The sequence below is a fragment of the Capricornis sumatraensis genome, chromosome 19 (genome assembly GCF_032405125.1).
Source record: "Capricornis sumatraensis isolate serow.1 chromosome 19, serow.2, whole genome shotgun sequence".
Taxonomy (NCBI): domain Eukaryota; kingdom Metazoa; phylum Chordata; class Mammalia; order Artiodactyla; family Bovidae; genus Capricornis; species Capricornis sumatraensis.
This window is the reverse complement of record NC_091087.1, coordinates 21,623,093-21,646,785: the sequence shown is the minus strand read 5'-3', so window position 1 is coordinate 21,646,785 and position 23,693 is coordinate 21,623,093. Positions and strand designations below refer to the sequence as shown.

The 23,693-nt window shown below is 43.2% G+C and overlaps 1 protein-coding gene across 3 annotated transcripts in view; it reads left to right on the top strand.

Moving 5' to 3' along the window:
• The first annotated feature begins 9,314 nt into the window (after positions 1-9,314).
• SV2B (synaptic vesicle glycoprotein 2B) overlaps positions 9,315-23,693 on the top strand; it is a 93,967-nt gene continuing 79,588 nt past the window's right edge. For all 3 annotated transcript variants that reach the window (XM_068991188.1, XM_068991187.1, XM_068991186.1), the window contains exon 1: positions 9,315-9,765. In XM_068991188.1, the coding sequence (XP_068847289.1) occupies positions 9,315-9,765 (451 nt within the window). The remainder of the gene's footprint in view (positions 9,766-23,693) is intronic.

Sequence of the window (23,693 nt, the reverse complement as noted above, 5' to 3'; positions counted from 1 at the left end):
CAGGAGACCTGGATTTGATCTCTGGGTCAGGAAGATCCCCTGGAAAAGGGAATGGCTACCCACTCCAGTATTCCTGTCTAGAGAATTCCATGGACAGAGGGGCCTGGCAGGCTACATACAGTACATGGGGTTGCAAAGAGTCAGACATGACTGAGCAACTAATTTATTATATTTAATATATCATTTATTATTAAAATACACATGATGTAAAATCCACTCATTAGAGTAAATGATTTTATTAAATTTACAGAGTTGTGCAACAACCATCACTATAACCCAGTTTTTGAATATTCCCAACACTCACCTTTCCTCAAACTTACTTACAGTCACTCCCCTCTCCCACCTCTGGCCCCAGGTAACCATTTATCTGCTTTCTGTCTCGATAAATTTGCCAGTATGCTTCTGGAGATCAGTGGAAAAATAACTCCAGAAAGAATGAAGAGATGGAGCCAAAGCAAAAACAACACCCAGTTGTGGATATGACTGGTGATGGAAGTCAAGTATGAGGCTGTAAAGAGCAATATTGCATAGGAACCAGGAATGTTAGGGCCATGAATCAAGGCAAATTGAAAGTGGTCAAACAGGAGATGGCAAGAGTGAACGTCAACATTCTAGAAATCAGTGAACTAAAATGGACTGGAATGGGTGAATATTACTCAGATGACCATTATATCTACCACTGTGGGCAAGAATCCCTTAGAAGAAATGAAGTACCCATCATAGTCAACAAGAGTCTGAAATGCAGTACTTGGATGCACTCTCAAAAATGACAGAATGATCTCTGTTCATTTCCAAGGCAAACCATTCAATATCACAGTAATCCAAGTCTATGCCCTGACCAGTAATGCTGAAGAAGTTGAAGTTTAATGGTTCTATGAAGACCTACAAGACCTTCTAGAACTAACACCCCCCAAAAGATGTCCTTTTCAATATAGGGTAATGGAATGCAAAAGTAGGAAGTCAAGAAACCCCTGGAGTAACAGGCAAATTTGGCCTTGGAGTACAAAATGAAGCAGGTCAAAGGCTGACAGAGTTTTGCTAAGAGAATGCACTGGTCATAGCAAACACCCTCTTCCAACAACACAAGAGAAGACTCTACACATGGACATCACCAGATGGTCAATACTGAAATCGGATGATTATATTCTTTGTAGCCAAAGATGGAGAAGCTCTATACAGTCAGCAAAAACAAGACTGGGAGCTGACTGTGGCTCAGATCATGAACTCCTTATTGCCAAATTCAGACTTAAATGGAAGAAAGTAGGGAAAACCACTAGACCATTCAGTTATGACCTAAATCAAATCCCTTATGATTATACAGTGGAAGTGAGAAATAGATTCAAGGGATTAGATCTGATAGACAGAATGCCTGAAGAACTGTGGAGGGAGGTTTGTGACATTGTACAGGAGGCAGTGATCAAGACCATCCTCAAGAAAAAGAAATGCAAAAAGGCTAAATGGTCATCTGAATAGGTCTTACAAATAGTTGTGAAAAGAAAAAAATTGAAAGGCAAAGGAGGAAAGGAAAGATATACCCATTTGAATGCAGAGTTCCAAAGAATAGCAAGGAGAGATAAGAAAGCCTTCCCTAGTAATCAATGTAAAGAAATAGAGGAAAACAGTAGAATGGGAAAAACTAGAGATCTCTTCAAGAAAATTAGAGATATCAAGGGAACATTTCATGCAAAGATGGGCACAAAAATGAACAGAAACAGTATGGACCTAACAGAAGCAGAAGATATTAAGAAGAGATGGCAAGAATACACAGAAGAACTATATAAAAAAGATCCTCACAACCCAGATAACCATGATGGTGTGATCACTCACCTAGAGCCAGACATCCTGGAATGTGAAGTCAAGTGGGCCTCAGGAAACATCACTACAAACAAAGCTAGTGGAAGCGATGGAATTCCAGTTGAGCTATTTCAAATTCTGAAAGATGATGCTGTGAAGGTGCTGCACTCAATATGCCAGCAAATTTGGAAAACTCAGCAGTGGCCACGGGACTGGAAAAGGTCAGTTTTCATCCCAATCCCAAAGAAAGGCAATGCCAAAGAATGCTCAAACTACCACACAATTGCACTCATCTCACACCTTAGCAAAGAAATGCTCAAAATTTTCCAGGCCAGACTTCAACAGTACATGAACCGTGAACTTCCAGATGTTCAAGCTGGATTTAGAAAAGGCAGAGGAACCAGAGCTCAAATTGCCAACATCTGCTGGATCATGGAAAAAGCAAGAGAGTTCCAGAAAAACATCTACTTCTGCTTTCTTGACTATGCCAAAGCCTTTGACTGTGTGGATCACAACAAACTGTGGGAAATTCTGAAAGAGATGGGAATACCAGACCACCTGACCTGCCTCCTGAGAAATCTATATACAGGTCAAGAAGCAACAGTTAGAACTGGACATGAATGACAGACTGGTTCCAAATCGAGAAAGGAGTACCTCAAGGCTGTATATTGTCATCCTGCTTGTTTAACTTATATGCAAGAGTACATCATGTGAAATGCTAGACTGGATGAAGCACAAGCTGGACTCAAGTTTGCCAAGAGAAATATCAATAACCTCAGATATGAAAATGATACCACCTTATGGCACAAAGTGAAGAAGAACTAAAGAGCCTCTTGATGAAAGTGAAGGAGGAGAGTGAAAAATTGGCTTAAAATTCAACATTCAGAAAACTAGATCATGGCATCTGGTCCCATCACTTCATGGCAAATAGATGGGGAAACAATGGAAACAGTGACAGACTTAATTTTTTTGGACTCCAAAGTCACTGCGGATGGTGACTGCAGCCATGAAACTAAAAGACGCTTACTCCTTGGAATAAAAGCTATGACCAACCTAGATAGCATATTAAAAAGCAGAGACTTAAAAAAAAAAAAAAAGCAGAGACTTAGTTTGCGAACAAAGGGCCATCCAGTCAAAGCTATGGTTTTTCTAGTATTCATGCATGGATATGAGAGTTGAACTATAAAGCAAGCTGAGCGTTGTAGAATTGATGCTTTTGAACTGTGGTGTTGGAGAAGACTCTTGAGAGTCCCTTGGACTGCAAGGATATCCAACCAGTCAATCCTAAAGAAAATCAGTCCTAATTATTCATTGGAAGGACTGATGCTGAAGCTGAAACTCCAATACTTTGGCCACCTGATGAGAAGAACTGACTCATTGGAAAAGCCCCTGATGCTGGGAAAGATTAAAGGCAGGAGAAGAAGGGGATGTCAGAGGTTGAATTGGTTGGATGGCAGCACCGACTCAATGGACATGAGTTTGATCAAGCTCCGGGAGTTGGTGATGGACAGGGAAGCCTGGCGTGCTGCAGTCCATGGGGTCTCAAAGAGTTGGACATGACTGAGCAACTGAACTGAACTGAAATTTGCCCGTTCTGGAGATTTCATATAATGGAGTCACATAGTACATGGCCCTTTGTGTTTGCTTTCTTTTAATTAACATAATGTTTCTGAGGTTCCTCCATGTTGCAATATGTGCCAGTAGAGTTTTTCTTCTTTCTGGTTATTATCCCGTTGCATCGATAGACTACCTTTTGTTCATTCCTCATTAGTTGATGGACATTTGTATTGTTCCCAGTTTGGGGCTATTATACATTATTTTGTTTTTGACATTCATGTATTAGTCTTTTGTGGGCATTATGTCTTAACTTCTCTTGGGTAGATTCTTAGGATGGAATCAACAGGTTGTTTGGTAAGCATATGTTGAACATTTTAAGAAACTGCCAAACTGGTTTCCAAAGTGGCCGAATCATTTTTCATTCCTACCAGCAATGTATGAGTGTTCCAGTTCATCACAAAGAAGCTAACACTTGCCGTCATTTGTCTGTTGATTGGAGCAAATCTGATCTGTGTGTTGTGGTAGCTCATTGTGGTCTGAAATGGATTTTTATGCAGGTCTTCTCACAGCTTTTAACATAGCCATGTGAATTACTAGTCTCTGAAAGAAAATGGTGAATAGAGTATACACAACGTTTCCTAAACTCAATTTCTCTTGAAATTCTTTTTTCCCTTAAATGAGCATATTAAAAGGCCTAATGTTCTGCAGAACACGTTTTGGGAAGCATTACATCATTTGATTGTAATATTTTTAGCTTTGTTCTCTGTGATATTTAATTACGAACAAGTGTTTACCACATGATGATTTTAAATCAGGTGGCATACATGCAGAGGTTAATAGAATGCAAGAGTTAAAGGAGGGTGCTTAAGAGATTTGTGCTGGGCCGTTTTTGAGAAGCGGTGGTTTCCCTGAATAACTAAATGTCAGTTTGTTTTTCTCTGTACTTGGTTCCCCAGCCCAGTCCAGATGGGCCTCAGATCTCAAGTGGAGTTCAGCAAAGCTCAAGCTGAGATCCTGGCTACATTTTCCTTATCAATGCTCAGATAATAATCATAACAACAACAACAATGATAATAATTCAAATTTATGTTGATCACATCTGTGCCAGGCACTGTGCTAAGCAGTCTTCATGAATTATCTTCTCAAATCCCGAGTGTGGGTACTAGTATTGCGGCCACTTTACAGATGAGTAAACTGAGGCACAGAGTGACCAGTAGCTTGCACACAGGTTGCAGGAAGTGGCAGAGTCAGGATCTGAACCTGGGGCCCTGACACTTGGGCTGTGTTCTTGAACCACTCTGCTATATATCCTGCATGCATGCTTGCTAAGTTGCTGCAGTTGTGTTTGACTCTGTGAGACCCTAGGGATTGTAGCTCACTGGGTTCCTCTGTCCATGTGATTTCCCAGGCAAGAATACTGGAGTGGGTTGCCATTTTCTTTTCCAGGGGATCTTCCCAACCCAGGGATCGAACCTGTATCTTTTATGTCTCCTGCATTGGTAGGTGGGTTCTTTACCACTTGGGCCACCTGAGAAGCCTGGTATATATATCCTACCACTTTCCTGGTGGCTCAGCTGGTAGAAACTGCAGTGTGGGAGACCTGACTTTGATCCCTGGGTTGGGAAGATCCTCTGGAGAAGGGAATGGCTCTCCACTGCAGCATTCTGGCCTGCAGAATTCCATGGACTGTATAGTTCACGGGGTCACAAAGAGTCCGACACGACTGAGTGAGTGACTTTCATTTCACCTTCCAAAAGGCAGATCAGCCTGAAAGAAGATTTTTGCTTGTCTTAACTGCACAGCAGTTGTAGGATTTCCAGTCCAGAATTCGCCTCCCTAGAGTCATCATCATCCCAGTTCCCCTTGCTGTTCCTTCTCACCTGCCAGGAAACATATCACTCATTCTCCTGAGAATGTCTCCTTGTGTTTATCCTTCTCTTCCTGTCTGAAGGCCACCTCCTTTGTCCAGGCCTAACCTAACCTCTGGGCTATTCACACACACACACACACACACACACACACACACACACACACACACACACACGAAAACCTCTACCTGGTTTCGTTGTCTCCGGGTTTTCACTTAAAAATCAGGATTTGCATCCCCACCAGCAACATCTTTCCAGATTCCCGCTCTACACGACACACCACTCTTACTCACTTCAACAACCACCTGCAAGGCTCCTTTTGTTCCCAGGATAATCCCCAGTCCCTGAGCGGGGCCTTCAGACTGGCTGCTGTTTACACCCCCGTCTATCGCCCGTGCCTGCCCCTTTGGGATCCTCTGCAGGGGCGGCTGCTTCACTGCTGCCAGAACAAGGGAAGCTGCGCCTAACTCCGTGCCTTGGCTTCTCACTGTCCTCCAGCCCGCTGCGCCGCCTTCTCTGTTGTTTGCTTTCTGAGTGCTTGCCTGCCCTTGGAAGGCCCCTAACCTCTAGGATGTATTTCAGCAGAACTTAGCCTATGGTCATCTCTCCCTTCTCTGAATCCCCTGAGAGAACTGCAACCTGGGACACTGGTCATCTGTCCAACCTCTTCAGCCTCAATCTTATTTATTGTAAACTGAGTGTAAAAACAGCCCCTGCTTCATAGGGTTCTTGCCCTGGTTGGAAGATACTACAAAACTTAGCGCTGTACCTGGGTCAAAGCCACAGAGCATCCAATAAATGAAAGATAATGTTGCTGATAATCAAGATGGTCATTTTCATGATGCCTGGTGCTTTGTGTTGTTTGACTCTCTCGTGAGGGGTAGACCTCTTGAGAGTGGGGATCAAGGCATGTCATACCTAATGCACTGCCTTAAGCACCAAGGATCCTGGGGGATGTTTGTTGAGAATGGGCAGACAACTTGAACCTGGGAATCAGAAGCTCAGTGTCAATCCTAGCTCTGTAGGCAACGCCATGTGTGACCTTGAGTTGGCCCTTTGGACTCCCAGTTTCTTCCACTGTGTATCATCCCTAACATGCTCTTTGAGGCTGGCTTCAAATCCAAGCCCTGATAGTGATTCTCTGTGTTACTTTGGGCACATTCTTGAATCCCCTTAGCCCTCAGTGTCTTCATCTGTGAGATGGAGAGAATAGCAGTGCTTCTTTATTGGCCGTGAGGATAATGCGATAATGCTGGTAACATGCTTATCTTGATAGCTGCTCTTCTGGTTGTTTTAGTATTGCTGTTTAGCTGATAAACACTAGACTTGCTAATGTTTTCGAATGGATGTATTTCCTGGTGTTGCCATAACGAAGCACTATAAATTGAATGGCTTAAGCAAAGAAGTTGATGGTTTCAAAGTGCCACAGTCTAGAAATCCAAAGTCAAGGTGTTGGTTTTGATCAGTCCTGATGAGGGGGGTTGGCCCCTTCTGAGGGCTGTGAGCCATGTCTTTCTCCTGCCTTCTGGTGGCCTCAGGCGTCCCTCGTCTTGTCAGTGGTACCCTCCCTGCGTCTCTGCAGCATCTTCTCTATGCGTGTCTGTCTCCACATCTAGATTCCCCCTTTTATAAGGTCACTGGTCATCTTGGATTAGCGGCCACCCTAATGACCTGACTTTAACTTGATTGCCTCTGTAACAATGTAGCTCCTAAAAAGGTCATATTAAGAGGTTCTGAAAGTTAGGATTTCAGTATACCATTTTTTCCCAAGTCAACCTGTAACAGAGAAAATGACTAATTATTGTATTCTCTAGAAAATACTTTGCTGAGAAAATGAGTTGGCATTTCTCAATGAAAGAGGAGAAAACCCACCACACTTGACAGTGAGTCTTCCCAACTCCACGACCCCTGACGTTCACCGCGGTCCGTTTAACTGGATATGATGAGAGGAATTCGTTTTGACAAAGATCTGCTTCTTTCCACAAAGTGAGTCCCAGGACCTTTGCCCCAAGTGGTATTTGCCACACGTGCTTTTGGAATTGCACATCTATCATTTTTGGTTCATGACATTTTTGCAGAACCCCCGGGATGAAAATAGCACACCAGATCTCAGGCAGTTGGCATCCTCTCTCCATTTTTTATAGCACTCTGCTAAGCTCTCGTGCTGTTTACGTGTGATTTATATTCCTCCTGTGGTCCTAAACAGATATAATAAAAACAGATTTAGAATATTAATTTGACATGGTTCAGTCTGGCATGGGCTAATACAAATTTATTTACCTGTAAGATAAAGATACAGGCACAGTTTTCTTCTCTTTCTGATCATTGTAGGAATCAGGGATAAAGGATATGGTACGTTTAGCACAGTTCCTCGTGCCCAGGGGACATTGTTAAATGGTGGTTGCAGATCTTGTGAGCATGGGGTTATAGGGACATGATTAGGACAGAGTCTGCTGGGCTTCCCTGGTGGCTCAAATGGTAAAGAATCTACCTGCACCGTGGGAGACCTGGTTCCATCCCTGGGTTGAGAAGATACCCTGGAGAAGGGAATGGTTACCCACTCCAGTATTGTTGTCTTGAGAATTCCATGGGTAGAGGAGTCTGGCGGGCTACAGTCCATGGGGTTGCAAAGAGTCAGGCATAACTGAGCAATGGAGCATGCGTACATGCACGCAATAATATTTCACTGCTGGGCATGGAAATCAACAGATGGACCCAGTGATTGGAACTGGGATTCAAGGTAAGGTCTTGGGTCTGACAATACTGGGCCCTGGTTCCCAGAATTGGAGCTAGGAAGAAAAAAGAGCAAAATAGCATCAGTGTTTAAATAGGGTTGCTCTACTAGAAATGGATAACCAACAAAGTCCTACTGTATAACATGGGGAAACCTGCTCAGTGTTATGTGGCAGCTGGATGGGAGAGGCGTCTGGGGGAGAATGGATGCATTTGTGTATATGGATAGTCCCTTTCCTGTCCACCTGAAACCATCATAATATTGTTAATCAGCTATACTCCAGTGTAAAATAAAAAGTTTTAAAAAAGCTTAAAAAGTGCTTACCAAGCGAGTCTGACACTATCCTGAGCACTTTATGCACAACCTCATGAGTTAAGTACTATTGATTATCTCCAGTTCACAGATGAGAACATCGAGGCTCAGAAACATGTGCACGATCACACTGCCACTATGTGGCAGGATGGAATTTCAGACACAAGCCAGCAACTATTCTTACCCATTTTAAGGCAAGTGCAAGGACATCAGAGTAGCCCTGGAACCACAACGCTGGGTATCATAAGTAAGCTGAGCCTTGGGAAAAATGGTCCTAGATATTTCTTAGCCATACATTTCTAGGTATAAAATTGCATAGATACTTCTTGACAGTTAGAAAAGCTGGTCTTCTCATAACAGAAGCTGAACTGTAATAAACCTGCCCTGTTGCCAAAAGCTTGATTAATTCTAACAGAAAATCCATAACACAAGATCATCTTGTATTAAAAAACTTCTTGCCCACTTTACATTTCATTCTTGTATTAATATAAGACTTGACCCCTTTCATGGGTTAATCAATGCTTCCAAGGGCTCTCTGACCACTGTTCTTACTGATTTGAGGCTTATTTATTTGATATGAATCTGATGTCTAATCAAGATGTCCTCCACCTTACACATGAAACCTTGGCACTAATAAATATATTTGTTCAATTCTGAGAGTACTTTGCTAGAATTTCTACATTTCATAACACTCTTTCCTTTCTTTCACTCCAGAGCATAACCTTCAGTGTCAGAACAAATCAGGCCAGTCAGCAAGCTGCCAAGTCCTGTGGGCTCCTTGTCAAGGAGAACAGCTGGACCCATTTCTAATCAACGTTCAACACAACACCTTTGGATTGCTGAAGGAGACCAGGCCAGACTTTGAAACTTTTCAAAGACTTCCAGTAGCCACTGAATGCAAAAAGACAAAGGGTGTCACATTCACCCAAGAAGTCTACATTTAAACGTCTGTACCTAGCATGGATGATGGTTATTGAGACAGCCCAAACCTCTATCGCAGTGAAAGGAATATAGCTCACGAGGCAAGCAGGCAGTCCCAGAACTGAGGAATGGATGACTACAAGTATCAGGACCACTATGAGGGCTATGCCCCCGGTGACGGCTACTATCGTGGCAACGAGTCCAATGCAGAGGAGGATGCGCAGAGTGACGTTACGGAAGGCCACGATGAGGAAGACGAGATCTATGAGGGCGAGTACCAGGGCATCCCTCACCCGGATGACGCCAAGGCCAAGCAGGCCAAGATGGCGCCCTCCCGGGCAGATGGCCTCCGGGGCCAGGCAGACCTGCAGGCTGAGCGGATGGAAGACGAGGAGCAGCTGGCGCACCAGTACGAGACCATCATTGATGAGTGTGGCCATGGGCGCTTCCAGTGGACCCTCTTTTTCGTTTTGGGTTTGGCCCTGATGGCTGATGGGGTGGAAGTGTTCGTGGTGAGTTTTGCCCTGCCCAGTGCCGAGAAGGACATGTGTCTCTCTAGTTCCAAGAAAGGAATGCTTGGTAAGTAGAAGTTTTCAGAGCTCATTCTCCTGTGGCCTGAAAATCTGAAGCGGGAAAGAGCGGTATAATTTGTATAGCACCTGTCACTCTTAGGCGTCTTAAATCTACCATAATGTCCTTGCAGCTCTATCATTTTACATCCGTTTTGTCATGAAGGTGTTTTTATCTCAGAGACTTTAATAGGCACAGGCTTACAAAGCTGATAGATATTGGAGCTTAGGTTCCTACTGAGAACTGTCTGACTCTCAAGACTTTAGTTCTTTTTTCCAAGTCTTTTTTTAAAAAATTGAAGTACGGCTGATGTACAGTATTATATAAGTTACAGGCATACAATATAGGGATTCACAAATTTTAAAGGTTATACTTCCTTCTCCTCCTCCCTGAGAGTCTGATTTCTCTCTTCTTTATATTAAGTCATCTTCCATATCCAAATAACAAATTCGTTTTGTGTGTGTGCGTGTCTCTTCCACTGAGTGCTCCTCTCTGACTTTCCAGAATCCGTTAGCATCTGCTCCTGGTTTCTCTTGCATATAAGTGTTAATGGGCCGAATGCCCGGGTGTCTTGGCGGTAAATGCTGGGCTGAGCCACCCGCTGAGCCCCTGCAGGCTGTTGGGAGCCACACTGTGAGGCACAGATGGAGTCCGTGGGACGGAGGACGGGAGCTTGGCAAATCCTTGATGAGACTAGCACCATCAGAGCCAGACTTCAGATATCAGGGCTTGAGGCACAGAGAATTCTGTGAAGTTAGAGAGAGTGTGGGCATAAATAGTGTGGCATAGAAGAGATTCCTCAAAATATAGACAAGGGCTTGTCTTGGTCATTAAATGTCCTACAAAACATATTCATTCTCTAAATTCACCATCCGTACAGTTGATTGTTTAGCAAATGTACAGTTTCAGAGAACTTACCGTGAGTCAGGTCCTTACTCGAGACTGAGACACTTTAATCGTTATGACCCTCAAGAACTCAAAATCCGTCCAGCAGTTTAGTTCATTCATTCAGCAAATATTTCTTGTTTGTGTACCATGTTTTAGTCTTTCTGCTCCAGCCCTGGAGAAAAAAATATTGAACAAGGTAGATGTTGTCCTTGCCTCTCAAAGAACTTATGTAAAGTAGGACAGACAGACATTAACAGAGAATTATTTGATTATGGTAAGGATGCATGCTTTCAAACATTTTGTGCCACTCTGGCCCCACTGCTTGCTTTACAGCAGGGACTGACAAACATTTTCTCTACAGGTCTAGATGGTCTCTGTCGCCACTACTCAACTCTGCCTCTAGCACAAAAGAGGCCATAGACAATATGCAAACAAACAGGCACAACTGTGTTCCAATAAAACTTTATTTAGAAAAAATGTAGCAGGCTGAATTTAGCCTATGGGTTATAGTTCACTGGCCCCTGATTTACAGCCACAATAAATAGGACTAGGATAAAAAAATGGAGAAAACATCTGCATAAAGAACTATCCCTGGAGGCTTTTAAAAATGGTTTTATAGACTCACAGATGTAGTAAATAGATTTGTGGTTGCCAAAGGGAAGTGGGGGTAGGGGGAGGGAAGGAATGGGAGTCTGGGATTAGCAGAGGCAAACTGTTATATGTAGGATGGATACATCGTAAGGTCATACAGGGAACTATATTCAATATTCTGTGATAAGCTGTAATGGAAAATAATATGAAAAATACCTATCTATATTTAGAGAGACCTATACATCTGAATCACTTTGCTGAAGAGAAGAATTTACACAACATTGTGAGTCAGCTATACTTAAATAAAACTTTTTAAAAAGAAGCATACAGGCCACTATCCCTAATGAATACAAGTGTGAAAAAAAAATCAGCCTTAAAGAAGAAGTAAATTCTAACACAAGCTACAACATGGATGAAACGAGTTACACTAAGTGGAATAAACCACACACACCCACGTTTTTTATTTATTCCTGTTTAATTAAAGTTAAAGGGACCTTTAAAATTATGAGATCTCTGTCAGGTATGGCTATCAGGGAACCAAAAGAGACCAAGTATATACAAACAGAAGAAATGACTCAAGTAGCAAGATGTCACCCAGAGTTTTTTTTTATTGTTTTAAAATAATAAAAATTATTATTATTTTTATCAGCAAAATTTTGCTGTCTCTTCAAGTTTCAACAGACTTTTTAAAAAGGGCAAAAACCAAAATGAATCCCAACCCCCTGACCAAACAAAACTGTTGCCTGTTGATCTAAACATTCCCAAGACCATTACTTTGTTTTGTGGAACAAAACAGGTTTCGACTGAAACCCTGGATTCCTATTAGTCCAAATTGGCATGTCAGTAATGACTTCATGTCCTCTTGGTCTCTCCACTACCCTGGTACCCGACAACCTCATTAACAGCCAGCTCGCAGGGCAAATGCTGGGAATTGAGGAAACATGGCCCCAATCTGGAGACGCGACATTGTCAAGTTTTGCTTTCATTGTTTACGATGAAGATGCTATGACTCAGCCCAAGAGGGGCAGGCAGACCCCTGACAGAGATGGACTCCCGTATGCGCCTGTGGGGCCCCCTTAATGGGTCCAGGGAGGTGGGTGACTGGAGAGTCTCATCAGGCTGGCTTCGCTATGCATTTTCTCATGTCAGCTGCATAGTCACCATGGTGCTTATAGGAATTTTTGTCCCATTTGTACGTATCAGGAAGCAGACTCAGTGAGCTGTATTCGATGGCACATAGTAATTGCTGGAGCTGGACTTTCAACCCAGGTCTTTCTGAGTTTAGGATCTGTGCTGATTCTGCTGCACCATACAGCCTTTCTTTCACCCATGGTCTTTAGGAAGGAGGTCATGCCATGGGGAAGACTTCTCTCCAGTCATCAGGCACCCCATAGGGTACCTGAACACCATGGATTTCTTCCAACAGAGAGGTAGCAGGGTGTGGGGAACATTGCCAGTGTGGACACTGGTGTCCCTCAACAAGGTTTTGGCAACTGGCTTTGTCATTCATCTTTCCTGGCAAGTGGCCTTGGGCAAGTCATCACTTCTTTAATGATCAATTTTCCTATATATGGAATAGGGTAATGATACATCTGTGGCAAGGATTATATGAGATAAAGCTGGTAAGCCCCATGCCCTCTAAACTACTGTTACCTCTTGTTACTTTGTATCATTACAGCCTCCCTGCAGCACTTATAGTGAGTTGCAGTTCCCTGGTGGCTCAGTGGTAAAGAACCTGCCTGCCAAGGCAGGAGATGCAGGAGACACAGGTTCGATCCCTGGGCTGGAAAAATCCCCTGGAGAAGGAAATGGCAACCCACTCCAGTACTCTTGCCTGGGAAATCCCATGGACAGAGGGGCCTGGTGGACTACAGTCCATGGGGCTGAGAAGAGTCAGACATGACTGAAACAACTTAGCACAGTTGCACTGAGATCATGGAACAGCCTGGACCCTGCAGCCACGTGGACCCAGCCTCCTCCAATTCTTAGGAGAGTGACTTTGGGAATTACTTAGCTACTCTGTGCTCAGTTTCCTTCTCTGCAAAATGGAGCTGCTAAGGATATCTTACATCATAGGATTTTTGAGGACTAAATGAGTTTAATGCATTTAACTTGCCTGAAACGGTGGGCTGCCCATCATAGGTGCTCAAGATATTTCAATTATTATTGCTAAGGTTGTTTCTTTCTTTCTTTATTTTTTAAAATATAAATTTATTTATTTTCAGTTCAGTTCAGTTCAGTTCAGTCGCTCAGTCGTGTTCGACTCTTTGCAACCCCATGAATCGCAGCACGTCAGGCCTCCCTGTCCATCACCAACTCCCGGAGTTCACTCAGACTCGCGTCCATTGAGTCAGTGATGCCATCCAGCCATCTCATCCTCTGTCTTCCCCTTCTTCTCCTGCCCCCGATCCCTCCCAGCATCAGAGTCTTTTCCAATGAGTCAACTGTTCGCATGAGGTGCCCAAAGTACTGGAGTTTCAGCTTTAGCATCATTAATTGGAGGTTAATTACTTCACAGTATTGTATTGGTTTTGCCATACATGAATCCGCCACAGGTATACACGTGTTTCTCATCCTGAACCCCTCTCCCTCCTCCCTCCCCGTACCATCCCTCTGGGTCGTCCCAGTGCACCAGCCCCAAGCATCCAGTATCATGCATTGAACCTGGGCTGGCGACTCATTTCATATATGATATTATACATGTTTCAATGCCGTTCTCCAAAATCATCCCACCCTCTCCCTCTCCCACAGAGTCCAAAAGACTGTTCTACACATTCTAAGAAATAATTGTGCTTAGTTGCTCAGTTGTATCCAACTCTTTGTGACCCGATGGAATGTAGCCTGCCAGGCTCCTCTGTCCGTGGGGTATATTTATTATTTATTTGGAACGCTCTGGGTCTTAGTTGAGACTTCAGGGATTTTCTTTGTGGCACACAGGGTCTTCCATCTTCCTGGTGGCACGTGGGATCTTTAGCTGTGGCATGTGAGATCTCGTTCTCCTACCAGGAATCAAACCCAGGCCCCCCTTCATTGGGAGTGCAGAGTCTTACCCAATGGACCACCAAGGAAGTCCCTGTTGAGGCTGCTGTCATTACTAAGTTGATTGCTTGATCATGGTGACTCACCCAAATTCAGGACTCGATTTTCTCAGGTGCCATTGTGCATTCCTTTCACCCAAGATTATTAATAGCAGGTTTTGAAGGTCAAGCTTCCCTACCTAGGCTGGTGAAAAGACCTTTTCTTTCAGGTGCTAAGCTAGTTCTTTCTTTCTCCTCCCTAGTGTTTTTTCATAAGACAATTTTTTAGAGCAATTTTAGATTCACAGACAAATTGAGAGGAAGGTATTTAGATATTTTGCTTATGTCCTGCTCTGCCCCTGCATATGTATAGTTCCCTCCTATTATCTGTATCCTCTTCCAGAGTATACATTGTTACAACTGATGAACCTACATTGACACATCTTATTCACCCAAAGTCCATTGTTTATTTTGATTAATACCTTAGGGTGCAATCTTGGTGTGATACATTCAATGAGCTGGACAAATGTATAATGATACATAGCTGTCATTATAGTGTTTTACAGAGTATTTTCACTGCCTTAAAAATTCCTCGTGTTCCACCTATTCATCCCTTCCCTCTTCCCCAATTTCTGGAAACCACTGATTTTTTTTTCTTTTACTGTCTTCATAAAGTTTTGCCTTTTCCAGAATTTTGTACAATTGGACTCATATAGTATGTAGCCATTTCAAATTGGCTTCTTTTGCTCAGTAATATGCATGCAAGTTTCCTCCCTGTCTTTGGATGGATTGATAGTGCATGTCTTTCTAGGGTTGAATAATATTCCATTATTTGTATGTACCACAGTTTTATTTATCCATTCGCCTACCAAAGGGCATCTTGGTTGCTTCCAAGCTTTGACAGTTGTGAATAAAGCTGCTATAAATGTCCATGTGCAGGTTTTTGTATGGATAGTTAGTTTTCAGCTCCTTTGGGTATCAAGGTGTGTGATTGCTGGATTGTATGGGAAGAATGAGTTTGGTTTTGTAAGAGACTGCCAAACTGTCTCCTAAAGGGGCTGTACCATTTTGCATTCCCAGCAGCGTGTATAAGAGCTTCTGTTGCTCCACATCCTCAGCAGTATATGCTGTCTTCGGTGTTCTGGATTTGGTCATTCTAATAGGTGTGATATGATATCTTGCTGTTTTAGCTTGCATTACTCTGATGACCTCTGATGACCTCTGGTGACCCAATGTAGAGCATCATTCCATATACTCATTTGCTATCTGTATACCTTCTGTATGGCTTCCCGTGGCTCAGCGGTAAAGAACCCGCCTACCAATGAAGGGGACATGGGTTCAGTCCCTGGGTTGAGAAGATCCCCTGGAAGAGGAAATGGTAACCCTCTCCAGGATTCTTGTCTGGGAAATCCCATGGTAAAGAGGAGCCTGGTGGGCTACACAGTCCATGGGGTCACAAAAGTGTCAGACATGACTTAGTGACTAAACAAGCATACCTTCTTTGGTGAAGTGTCTATTAAGGTCTTTGAAAGTGAAAGTGAAAGTCGCTTAGTTGTGTCCGACTCTGTGTGACCCCATGGACTGTAGTCCGACAAGCTCCTCTGTCCATGGAATTCTCCAAGCAAGAATACTGGAGTTGTTAAGTTAGGTTTTTTACTTTCTTATTGTTGAGTTTTAAGAGTTCTTTGTAGTTTTTGGATAACTGTCTTTTATCAGATGTCTTTTGCAAATATTTTCTATCAGTCTGTGAGCTGTCTTCTCATTCTCTTAGCTCTCTTGTGTTTTTTTTTTTTTTTTTTAAAGACTGGAGTTGCTTGTAATCTAGTGGTTAGGATTCAGTATTTTCACTGCCCTGGCCCGAGTTCAATTCCTGGTGGGGGAACTGAAATCTCTCAAGCCATGTAGTTCGGCCAAAGCAGAAAAAGGAAAAAAGACACTGAGAGTGACGCCTCTAGACTTGACCCGAGTTAATGTTCCGGGGAAAGAATTCAGAAGGAGAACTCCTCCCACTCCCAAATTCAGACCTCAAATTGTGAACTATTTTGTTATTTTTCTTCCTGGAAATGGATGAATCCATTCAGAAGATAAAAGAAGCATCCCTAGGCCAGGTAACAAAAATATCTAGGTGCTGCTGTGCCGCTTTGCTGAGCTTTTAAAAAGATGAAAGATGAACCCTTCCTTCAAGGGTTGTGTTTTAGTGGGTCACATCTAAAACTGTCTCATTTGGGGAAGAAAAAGCCCCATGAAAAATGTTAGCATTCAAGGTTCAGCCCTGTTCTTTTTCTTTTCTTTTTTTACAGTTTCAGCAGTTGTTTCTTTTTTTTAAAATTTATTTTTAATTGAAGGATAATTACAACATTGTGTTGGTTTCAGCCATACAACAACATGGATCAGCCATAGGTGTACAAGAGTCCTCTCTCTCTTGAACCTCCTTCCCACCCCATCCCACCCCTCTAGGTTGTTGCAGAGCCCCAGTTTGAGTTCCCTGAGTCATACAGCAAATTCCTACTGGCTGTCTATTTTACATATGGTAGTGTATATGTTTCCATGGTAATCTCCCCGTTCCCCCCACCCTCTCCTTCCTCCCCCTACCTGCCATGTGTACAAGTCTGTTCTCTGTGGCTGCGTCTCCATGGCTGCCCTGCAAATCGGTTCATCAGTACCATCTTTCTAGATTCCATATATATGTGTGTTAATATACGATATTTGTTTTTCTTCAGCCCTTTCTCTTATGAAGCGGTTAGTCCCCTTTAAGACAGGAAGAATGCATTCATCTGTTAATTAAATTCATTCTTCTTATTTTTAGAAGGATCACTGAACATTTCCATGTAGTATTCACTTGTGACAATGCGAGGCGGGCAGGTCCCAGCGCTCAGTGAGCTTTGCTCTAATGGTGACCAAAAACACAGAATACAAACAGCACTTTGCAGTTAAGCAATGCTGCGTTCAGATGTGAAGGAAACAGACAGTGTAAGGGACAGAACCTGAGGCTGGCAGGTTGTAGAGTCAAGTGGCCTGTTTTTACTTCTGCTCTTCTGTTCTGTGGCTGTGTGTCCTTGTGCTGATTTTGGAGTCTTCTTCTCAAAGACTTCCATGATTTTAGGTGGTTGATGAATGAATCTATACTTCTTTTTAATCCCTTTTAGTTACTATTTATGTATTTTCTGGTTATATATAGGGAAAAAATCATTTAAAAAGACTTGAAGATAGGAAGTTAAGGACTAGCTGGCATGACATTTTCTTTTTCAAATGACATCCAATTGTTGCCATCTCTAATCCTTATTTCCTTACAGCTAGGACAGTACTTATTCATGACACATGAAACAAACCAACAGAGTCCTTCTCTGCCTGACTTTGGTAAATTACCACCAAGGTTTTCCCATAATTGTAAAAATACTCCTTAAGCTGGAACTGTGGGTGATTCCCACCTTCATGCTGATCTGAAGAAAGAGAGCTCTGTTTTCAGGCCACAGTTCCACCTTTGCCTTCAGAATTTGGATTTCCTAAAAGGGTCTAGTTGCTCTGTGGGTACTTTATTGGCTGTTAGTTTTTCTTGCGATCAGCAGTGGGAAGGCTCAGGGAGTCCTCCAGCTTCAGACAGTGATTTAGAACCTAATAGGGGAGCCCTGGGGCTTGATGTCTGTATGAGCTAAGGGAGGACATGGAGCAATGTCAGAAGGAGTGGGTTCATTAGAATAAACTGTGCACTGAATTTCCATAGAGGCTCAGAGATGGATGTATTACTCTACTGTCACGAAAGATTATCCTTTAATTGTTTTATATGCAAATTCACAGTGAGCATCAGGGCAGAACACTTGATTTATGAGCCGCTTTATATTTAGCCCTGAATTCAGAGTGTCAGTTCCTAAAAGGAGAGGCCGCCTATACCCTAGAGCCTGGCACACAACATGTGCTAAATAAGTGCTTACTTAGTATCATGGAAACAGACACTCATGATGGTGAAATCCACCACTAGGAATTCTCATATAATCTTTTTGTGTTTGATTGTATCAGTTGTTTTTATGATTTTTTAGATCTTGGTGTTCTTTAGAATAGAAAGGAAACCAAGCACTCCCTTAACAGAATCCACACTGATTGCCATGTTTAGGAAGGTGGTCTTGATTGCACAGTCAATGGAAGAGCTTTTAATGAAGAGCTATTAAATGACTTTGAGGAAGAGAGTGACAAGCTGGTTTAAGATGATGACTCTACTCCAGTGATTTTGGTACTGGGCGTGGTTCTAGGGGAACATAATCTTAAGGATATGTTTACTGAATTGATTCTGGAACTTCTGGAATCAGCCCTGTGATCCAGTTAGATTGGAAGGCAGCATTGACTCTATTTCCATGGCGAAGAGAGCACTTCTGTGTTTACAGCATGAGGTGGCCATAGGGATATACAAAATTTCATTGGATACTCCTGTTCAGATACTTAAAAGAGACAAGGATCTGGGTGACCATTTTTGTTAGACTAACATTTTTGTCAAATTAATGAGTATGACATTGGCTGGTTGCTCCTAATGTCATTGACAAAGTGGGAAAAGAAATGAATGAACTCAGGGCTCAAATTCCCAGCACCAAGCACTGCATAAGAGACTCCAGATCTTATGTGTCTGCCCTGAAGGAGACGTTTATCTCCTGAGACTGCTGACAACCAAACCCAGAATCTCATCCTCTAAGTGACTGAATAACAAGGGCAGGGTTGAATTCCTAGCCTCACAGAATGTCTACTGTTGATAGGCAAGAAATGAGATCCTGGAAGTTGAATGGGGATGTATGGGAAGACCCCGATGAAGCTGAGGGCACTGAACTCCTAAAGTTTGATGAGTCTTCTTCGCCAGTAGAAGCAGCCTCTCCACCAGTAGAAGCAGCCTCTCCACCTGTGTTAACCCTGCTTTGATGAGGAAGCTGTAATTGCCTCCCTTGTGGCAGTTGCCTTGCGAGACATTGTTGATTCTCCTGAGGACCTCAACCCCCTCTTTTCCTCCGGACTTGTATAACTAGACTCAAGTTGCTGCAGGTCCCTAAAAGTGAGGGTCAAAGTGAGACCCATGAAGAAGTCTTTGCATTGCATGCATGCTCAGTCGTGTCCTGACCTTTTGTGATCCCATGGACTGTACCCATGGGATTTCCCAGGCAAGGATACTGGAGTGGCTTGCCATTTCCTTCTCCAGGGGATCTTCCTGAGCCAAGGATTGAACCTGTGTCTTCTGCATTGGCAGGCAAGTTCTTTACAACTGAGCCACCTGGGAAGCCTATGAGGAGGTCTGTTACACTGTAAAAGAACTACTTGGTTTTCTAATTTACACAGAAGTTCAGGAAACATGTGTGGGAATGGATATTAAGGGTGTGGGGTAATGGGGAAGGAAAATAAAATTGAATCGGGCTGCATTAATTGATAATGGACCTGCTAAACAGAAATTCAACATTTAATATTGAAGACTGAGGAGTTAAAAAGGGCTCTACCGGTTTGGTTAGTTGGGTGGCTAAAACATGGACCAGACTGGCTGGCTCACAGTGTGTGAACTTGAGTGCCAGACCTGCCTAGGCTTCATGTAGAGGAAGAGATTCAAAGGCTTAGGGAGATTGGAATGGTAGAATGGATTTGTCATTTAAAACCTATGCACCCATCTTGGGAGGGTCCACAGCATATATTTTTCACTGTGTCTATGAGAAATAAATTTGTGAGGCCACCTCCTAACATTCTTGAAGAGCTCTATGATCACTCTTATTTTTTTTATAAGATAAGCGATCTTTTTTAAAATTTGGTTTTTAGTTTCTTGGTTGTGCCGGGCCTCTGTTGCTGTGTGTTGGCTTTCTCTAGTTGCAGTGAGTGGGGCTGCTCTTCCGCGTGGGCCTCTCACTGTGGTGGCCTCTCTTGCTGCGGAGCATGGGCTCTGGCGGCAGGGGCTACAGTAGCTGCGGCACGCACACTCAGCAGTTGTGGCGCATGGATGCGTTGTTCCGTGGCAGGTGGAATCTTTCCCGACCAGGGGTCAAACCTGTGTCCCCTGCATTGGCAGGGGATTCTTACCCATGGGGGAAGTCCTCTGTGATCACTCTTAAATGCAAGCCAGACCTCAGAGTGGGGACTTGAGCCACTGCAGTGAGGAAGTAAGTGCAGGAGGAGTAACTGGACCCTGGGTGGCAGGGGTCAAGGGGCAGCACTTAACCACCAAAGTCAAGGAGGGTGTGATTGCTGTAATGCACCACAGAGTCAAAACAGTGACCGGAATAGCCCGACTCTTGGAGACTGAGGTATTCCCAGAAGTGACATACATAGGAAGCTTACTGAATTCTTGTTTGATCTGTATAAACAGAAAGATTCCAGGTCAAGGGAGCAAAAGTCTAACCTGTCTCAAAAAAACAGTCACAGTTCCTCAATCATTTCCCAGGTTTGAGCCAGTTGATAAGCCCCAAATCCATGAATGAACGAGAGGCTGGGTCTCCTTAAAGAAAGGATCACAGTACCCTTGCCCAAAATTTATACTGGTTAATCTTTCTCCCAGTTTCTCCCAGGGGACTTCTGGCTTTCTACCAGGATGATTGTGCATTGGGGAAAAGGAAATAATCAGACCTTTTGAGGATAATGGGATCTGGACTGACACTAATTCCAGGAGATTCAGAACATCACGGTGGTCTATCAGTCAGACTAGAAAGTCAGGTGGTCAATGCAGTTTTGGCTCAGGTCCATCTCACAGTGGGCCTGATAGGTCCCCAAATCTACTCTGTGGCTATTTCCCCAGTTCTGGAATGTCTAATGGGAGGAGATATATTTAGCAACTAGCAAAATCCCCACGCTGATGAAGAATGAGTTGTCAGATGGGAGAGCTGGCTGAAGGTTATTGGAGTAGTCCAAGGGGAAATATGCAATTCCTGGACTATTATGTAGAGGAGATAGTAGAGGCTGTTTGAGTGTTTTGAAAAATTGAGATTTTTTATGTGGAGCTTTAAAATATTTCTGCTATAAGCATCAGTTTTTCTTATTTAATTTATTCAAGGAAGAAAACAGATGACTTATGCAATGAAGACAAGCTCTCTTAACTTCAAGAGGTTTACATTTTTACACAGCTGGTTGTGTTTATTATAATAAGATCAGTGAATTCATAATCAGAGGGTTGACTATTACAAAGCTAGTGAGTAAATTCAATTTTCTGTAACAAACATACAATGAAGAAAAACAATTTCCTCTAAAACCAACCAACCCACCAGCTAATCAACCAACCCCAAAATCAGCAACATAATTCCAAGATGAAAAGTAATTTCACAGTTAACCATTGGGGGTTAAGAAAACCCTTGCAAAGAGAAGGTCTTGAAACAAAATAATCATCTTTATGATGTCGGCTACATGTTAAGTATGGATTTAGCTTTGAGTGAGGCACTTTTCCCACTTGTCTCTGCTATTTTGTGTGTGTGTGTGCTTTTCAACTAAGTCCTACATCAAAGGATAGAGCCTACCTCAGTCTGAAAACACTTGTGTCAACAACTGCTAATTATTAACCACTTGTTCAAATTTGCAGATCCTGGATTTCTACTCTGATTTTAATCAAGATTGAATCAAAGCTGTTTGGGGTTCTGTGTGTGTTTTACTTTTACATGGAGTAAATAGCATTGTATAAAGAAAGAGGGAGAAGAAATAGAAGGAGAGAAAGGGCAAGAGGGGAAGGGGAAGAGGGGGAGGGGACGGAGGGAGACTAGGAGGAATCCTTAGCTCTCAAGGCTGTTGGGAGAATTGAGTGAGAGTGGTAAAGAACCCGCCTGCCAATGCAGGGGACATTAGAGACATGGGTTCGATCCCTGGGTCAGGAAGATCCCCTGGAGGAGGGTGTGACAACCCACTCCAATATTTTTGCCTGGATAATCCCATGGGCAGAGGAGCCTGGGGGGCTACAGTCCATAGGGTCACAAAGAGCTAGACATGACTGAAGCAACTTACCATGCCGCTGTGCTAACTGTCCAGCTCAGGGTCTGCACACAGTATGTAATCAATTAATATTCATTCTGTTCTTGTGATCCATCTCCAACAGACGATGTTCTGCTTCTAACTTGTTTGAACTTTTACTGTAGCAAAGATGTCTCAGTACATTCTGTCTACACTGCTTGCAGAACATCTTTGGCCATGATTCCTTCAAAGATTTGAAGGGCTTTTTTTTTCCTCCACTGTTGTAAGCACACTCCTCAAGATCTAAATAAAAGATGTTTGCTAACTAATGGTTTACTAATTTTTGGAATAAAAATATGATCTTTATTAATTTATATGGATTCCTCTATATTTGCTCCTACCGCGGAAAACTTTAATGAACTAGAGAAAGTCCACTGAGCTCTAAATCCACGTTTGTCATTGTTTTTCAGTCGCTGACTCATGTCCAACTCTTTGTGATCCCACGGACTGCAGCACTCCAGGCTCCCCTGTCCTTCACTGTCTCCTGGAGTTTGCTTAAATTCACGTCCGTTCCGTCAGTGATGCTCTCATACCATCTCATTCTCTGCTGCCCCCTTCTCCTTTGGGCTTCAATCTTTCCCAGCATCAGGATCTTTTCCAATGAGTCTGCTCTTCACATGAGCTGGCCAAAGTATTGGAGCTTCAGCTTAACTCACATACTTGAAAATATAATCTTCAGATCGTGGAAAATACAGCAGGAATGAGTGGGAGAAATCCTTAAGTAACTTGTTATATCTACTAGGAATGGAGGGCAAGTTGCAGGGTCAGGCATGGGCTGGATTTATACACATAAATACATACATATACATATACCTAGCTCACTCTGTACAAGTGTGTGTATTGTTGATGTTTAGTTGCTAAGTCGTGCCCATCTCTTTTCGACGACCCCCTGGACTGTAGCCCGCCAGGCTCCTCTATCTATGGCATTTCCTGGACAAGAATACTAGATTGGGATGCCATTTCCTTCTCCAGGGGATCTTCCCAACCCAGGGATCAAACCTGCGCCTCCTGTATGGCAAGCAGATTCTCTACCACTGACCCACCAGAGAGGCTCCAAGTATGTGTGTGTGTATATATATATATATAACTAATAACTAAAAATGACTCCAGATATTGCAAAATGTCCCCTGGGGGCATGAGATCACCTCCAGTTGAGAACCAATGCTCCAGGTGAGTGATTCTGGCCTCTGTCTGCCCTTTTGCATCACCTGAAGAGCTGTTAAAAAAAGAAAAAAGCAACCAAGCCCTGTCCTAGAATAATGCTATCAGAGTCTCTGTGGTCGGTGAGGTGTGGCAGAGGGTTTTGGGATCACGGTCAGTGGTCTGGCGATTGTGTTGTGCAGCCAGCACAGAGAATTAGGCAGTTGACCCAGAGACTCAGGGTCAGCAGGAGCTGCTGGTCGTCAGGGTTTGCGCTTACTGTGCTGTGTAGGACTTCTCCCCAGATGGTTTCCTTCTTGTGTCCATGGGGATGGATGCGATGTTTGCACACACCTTGAC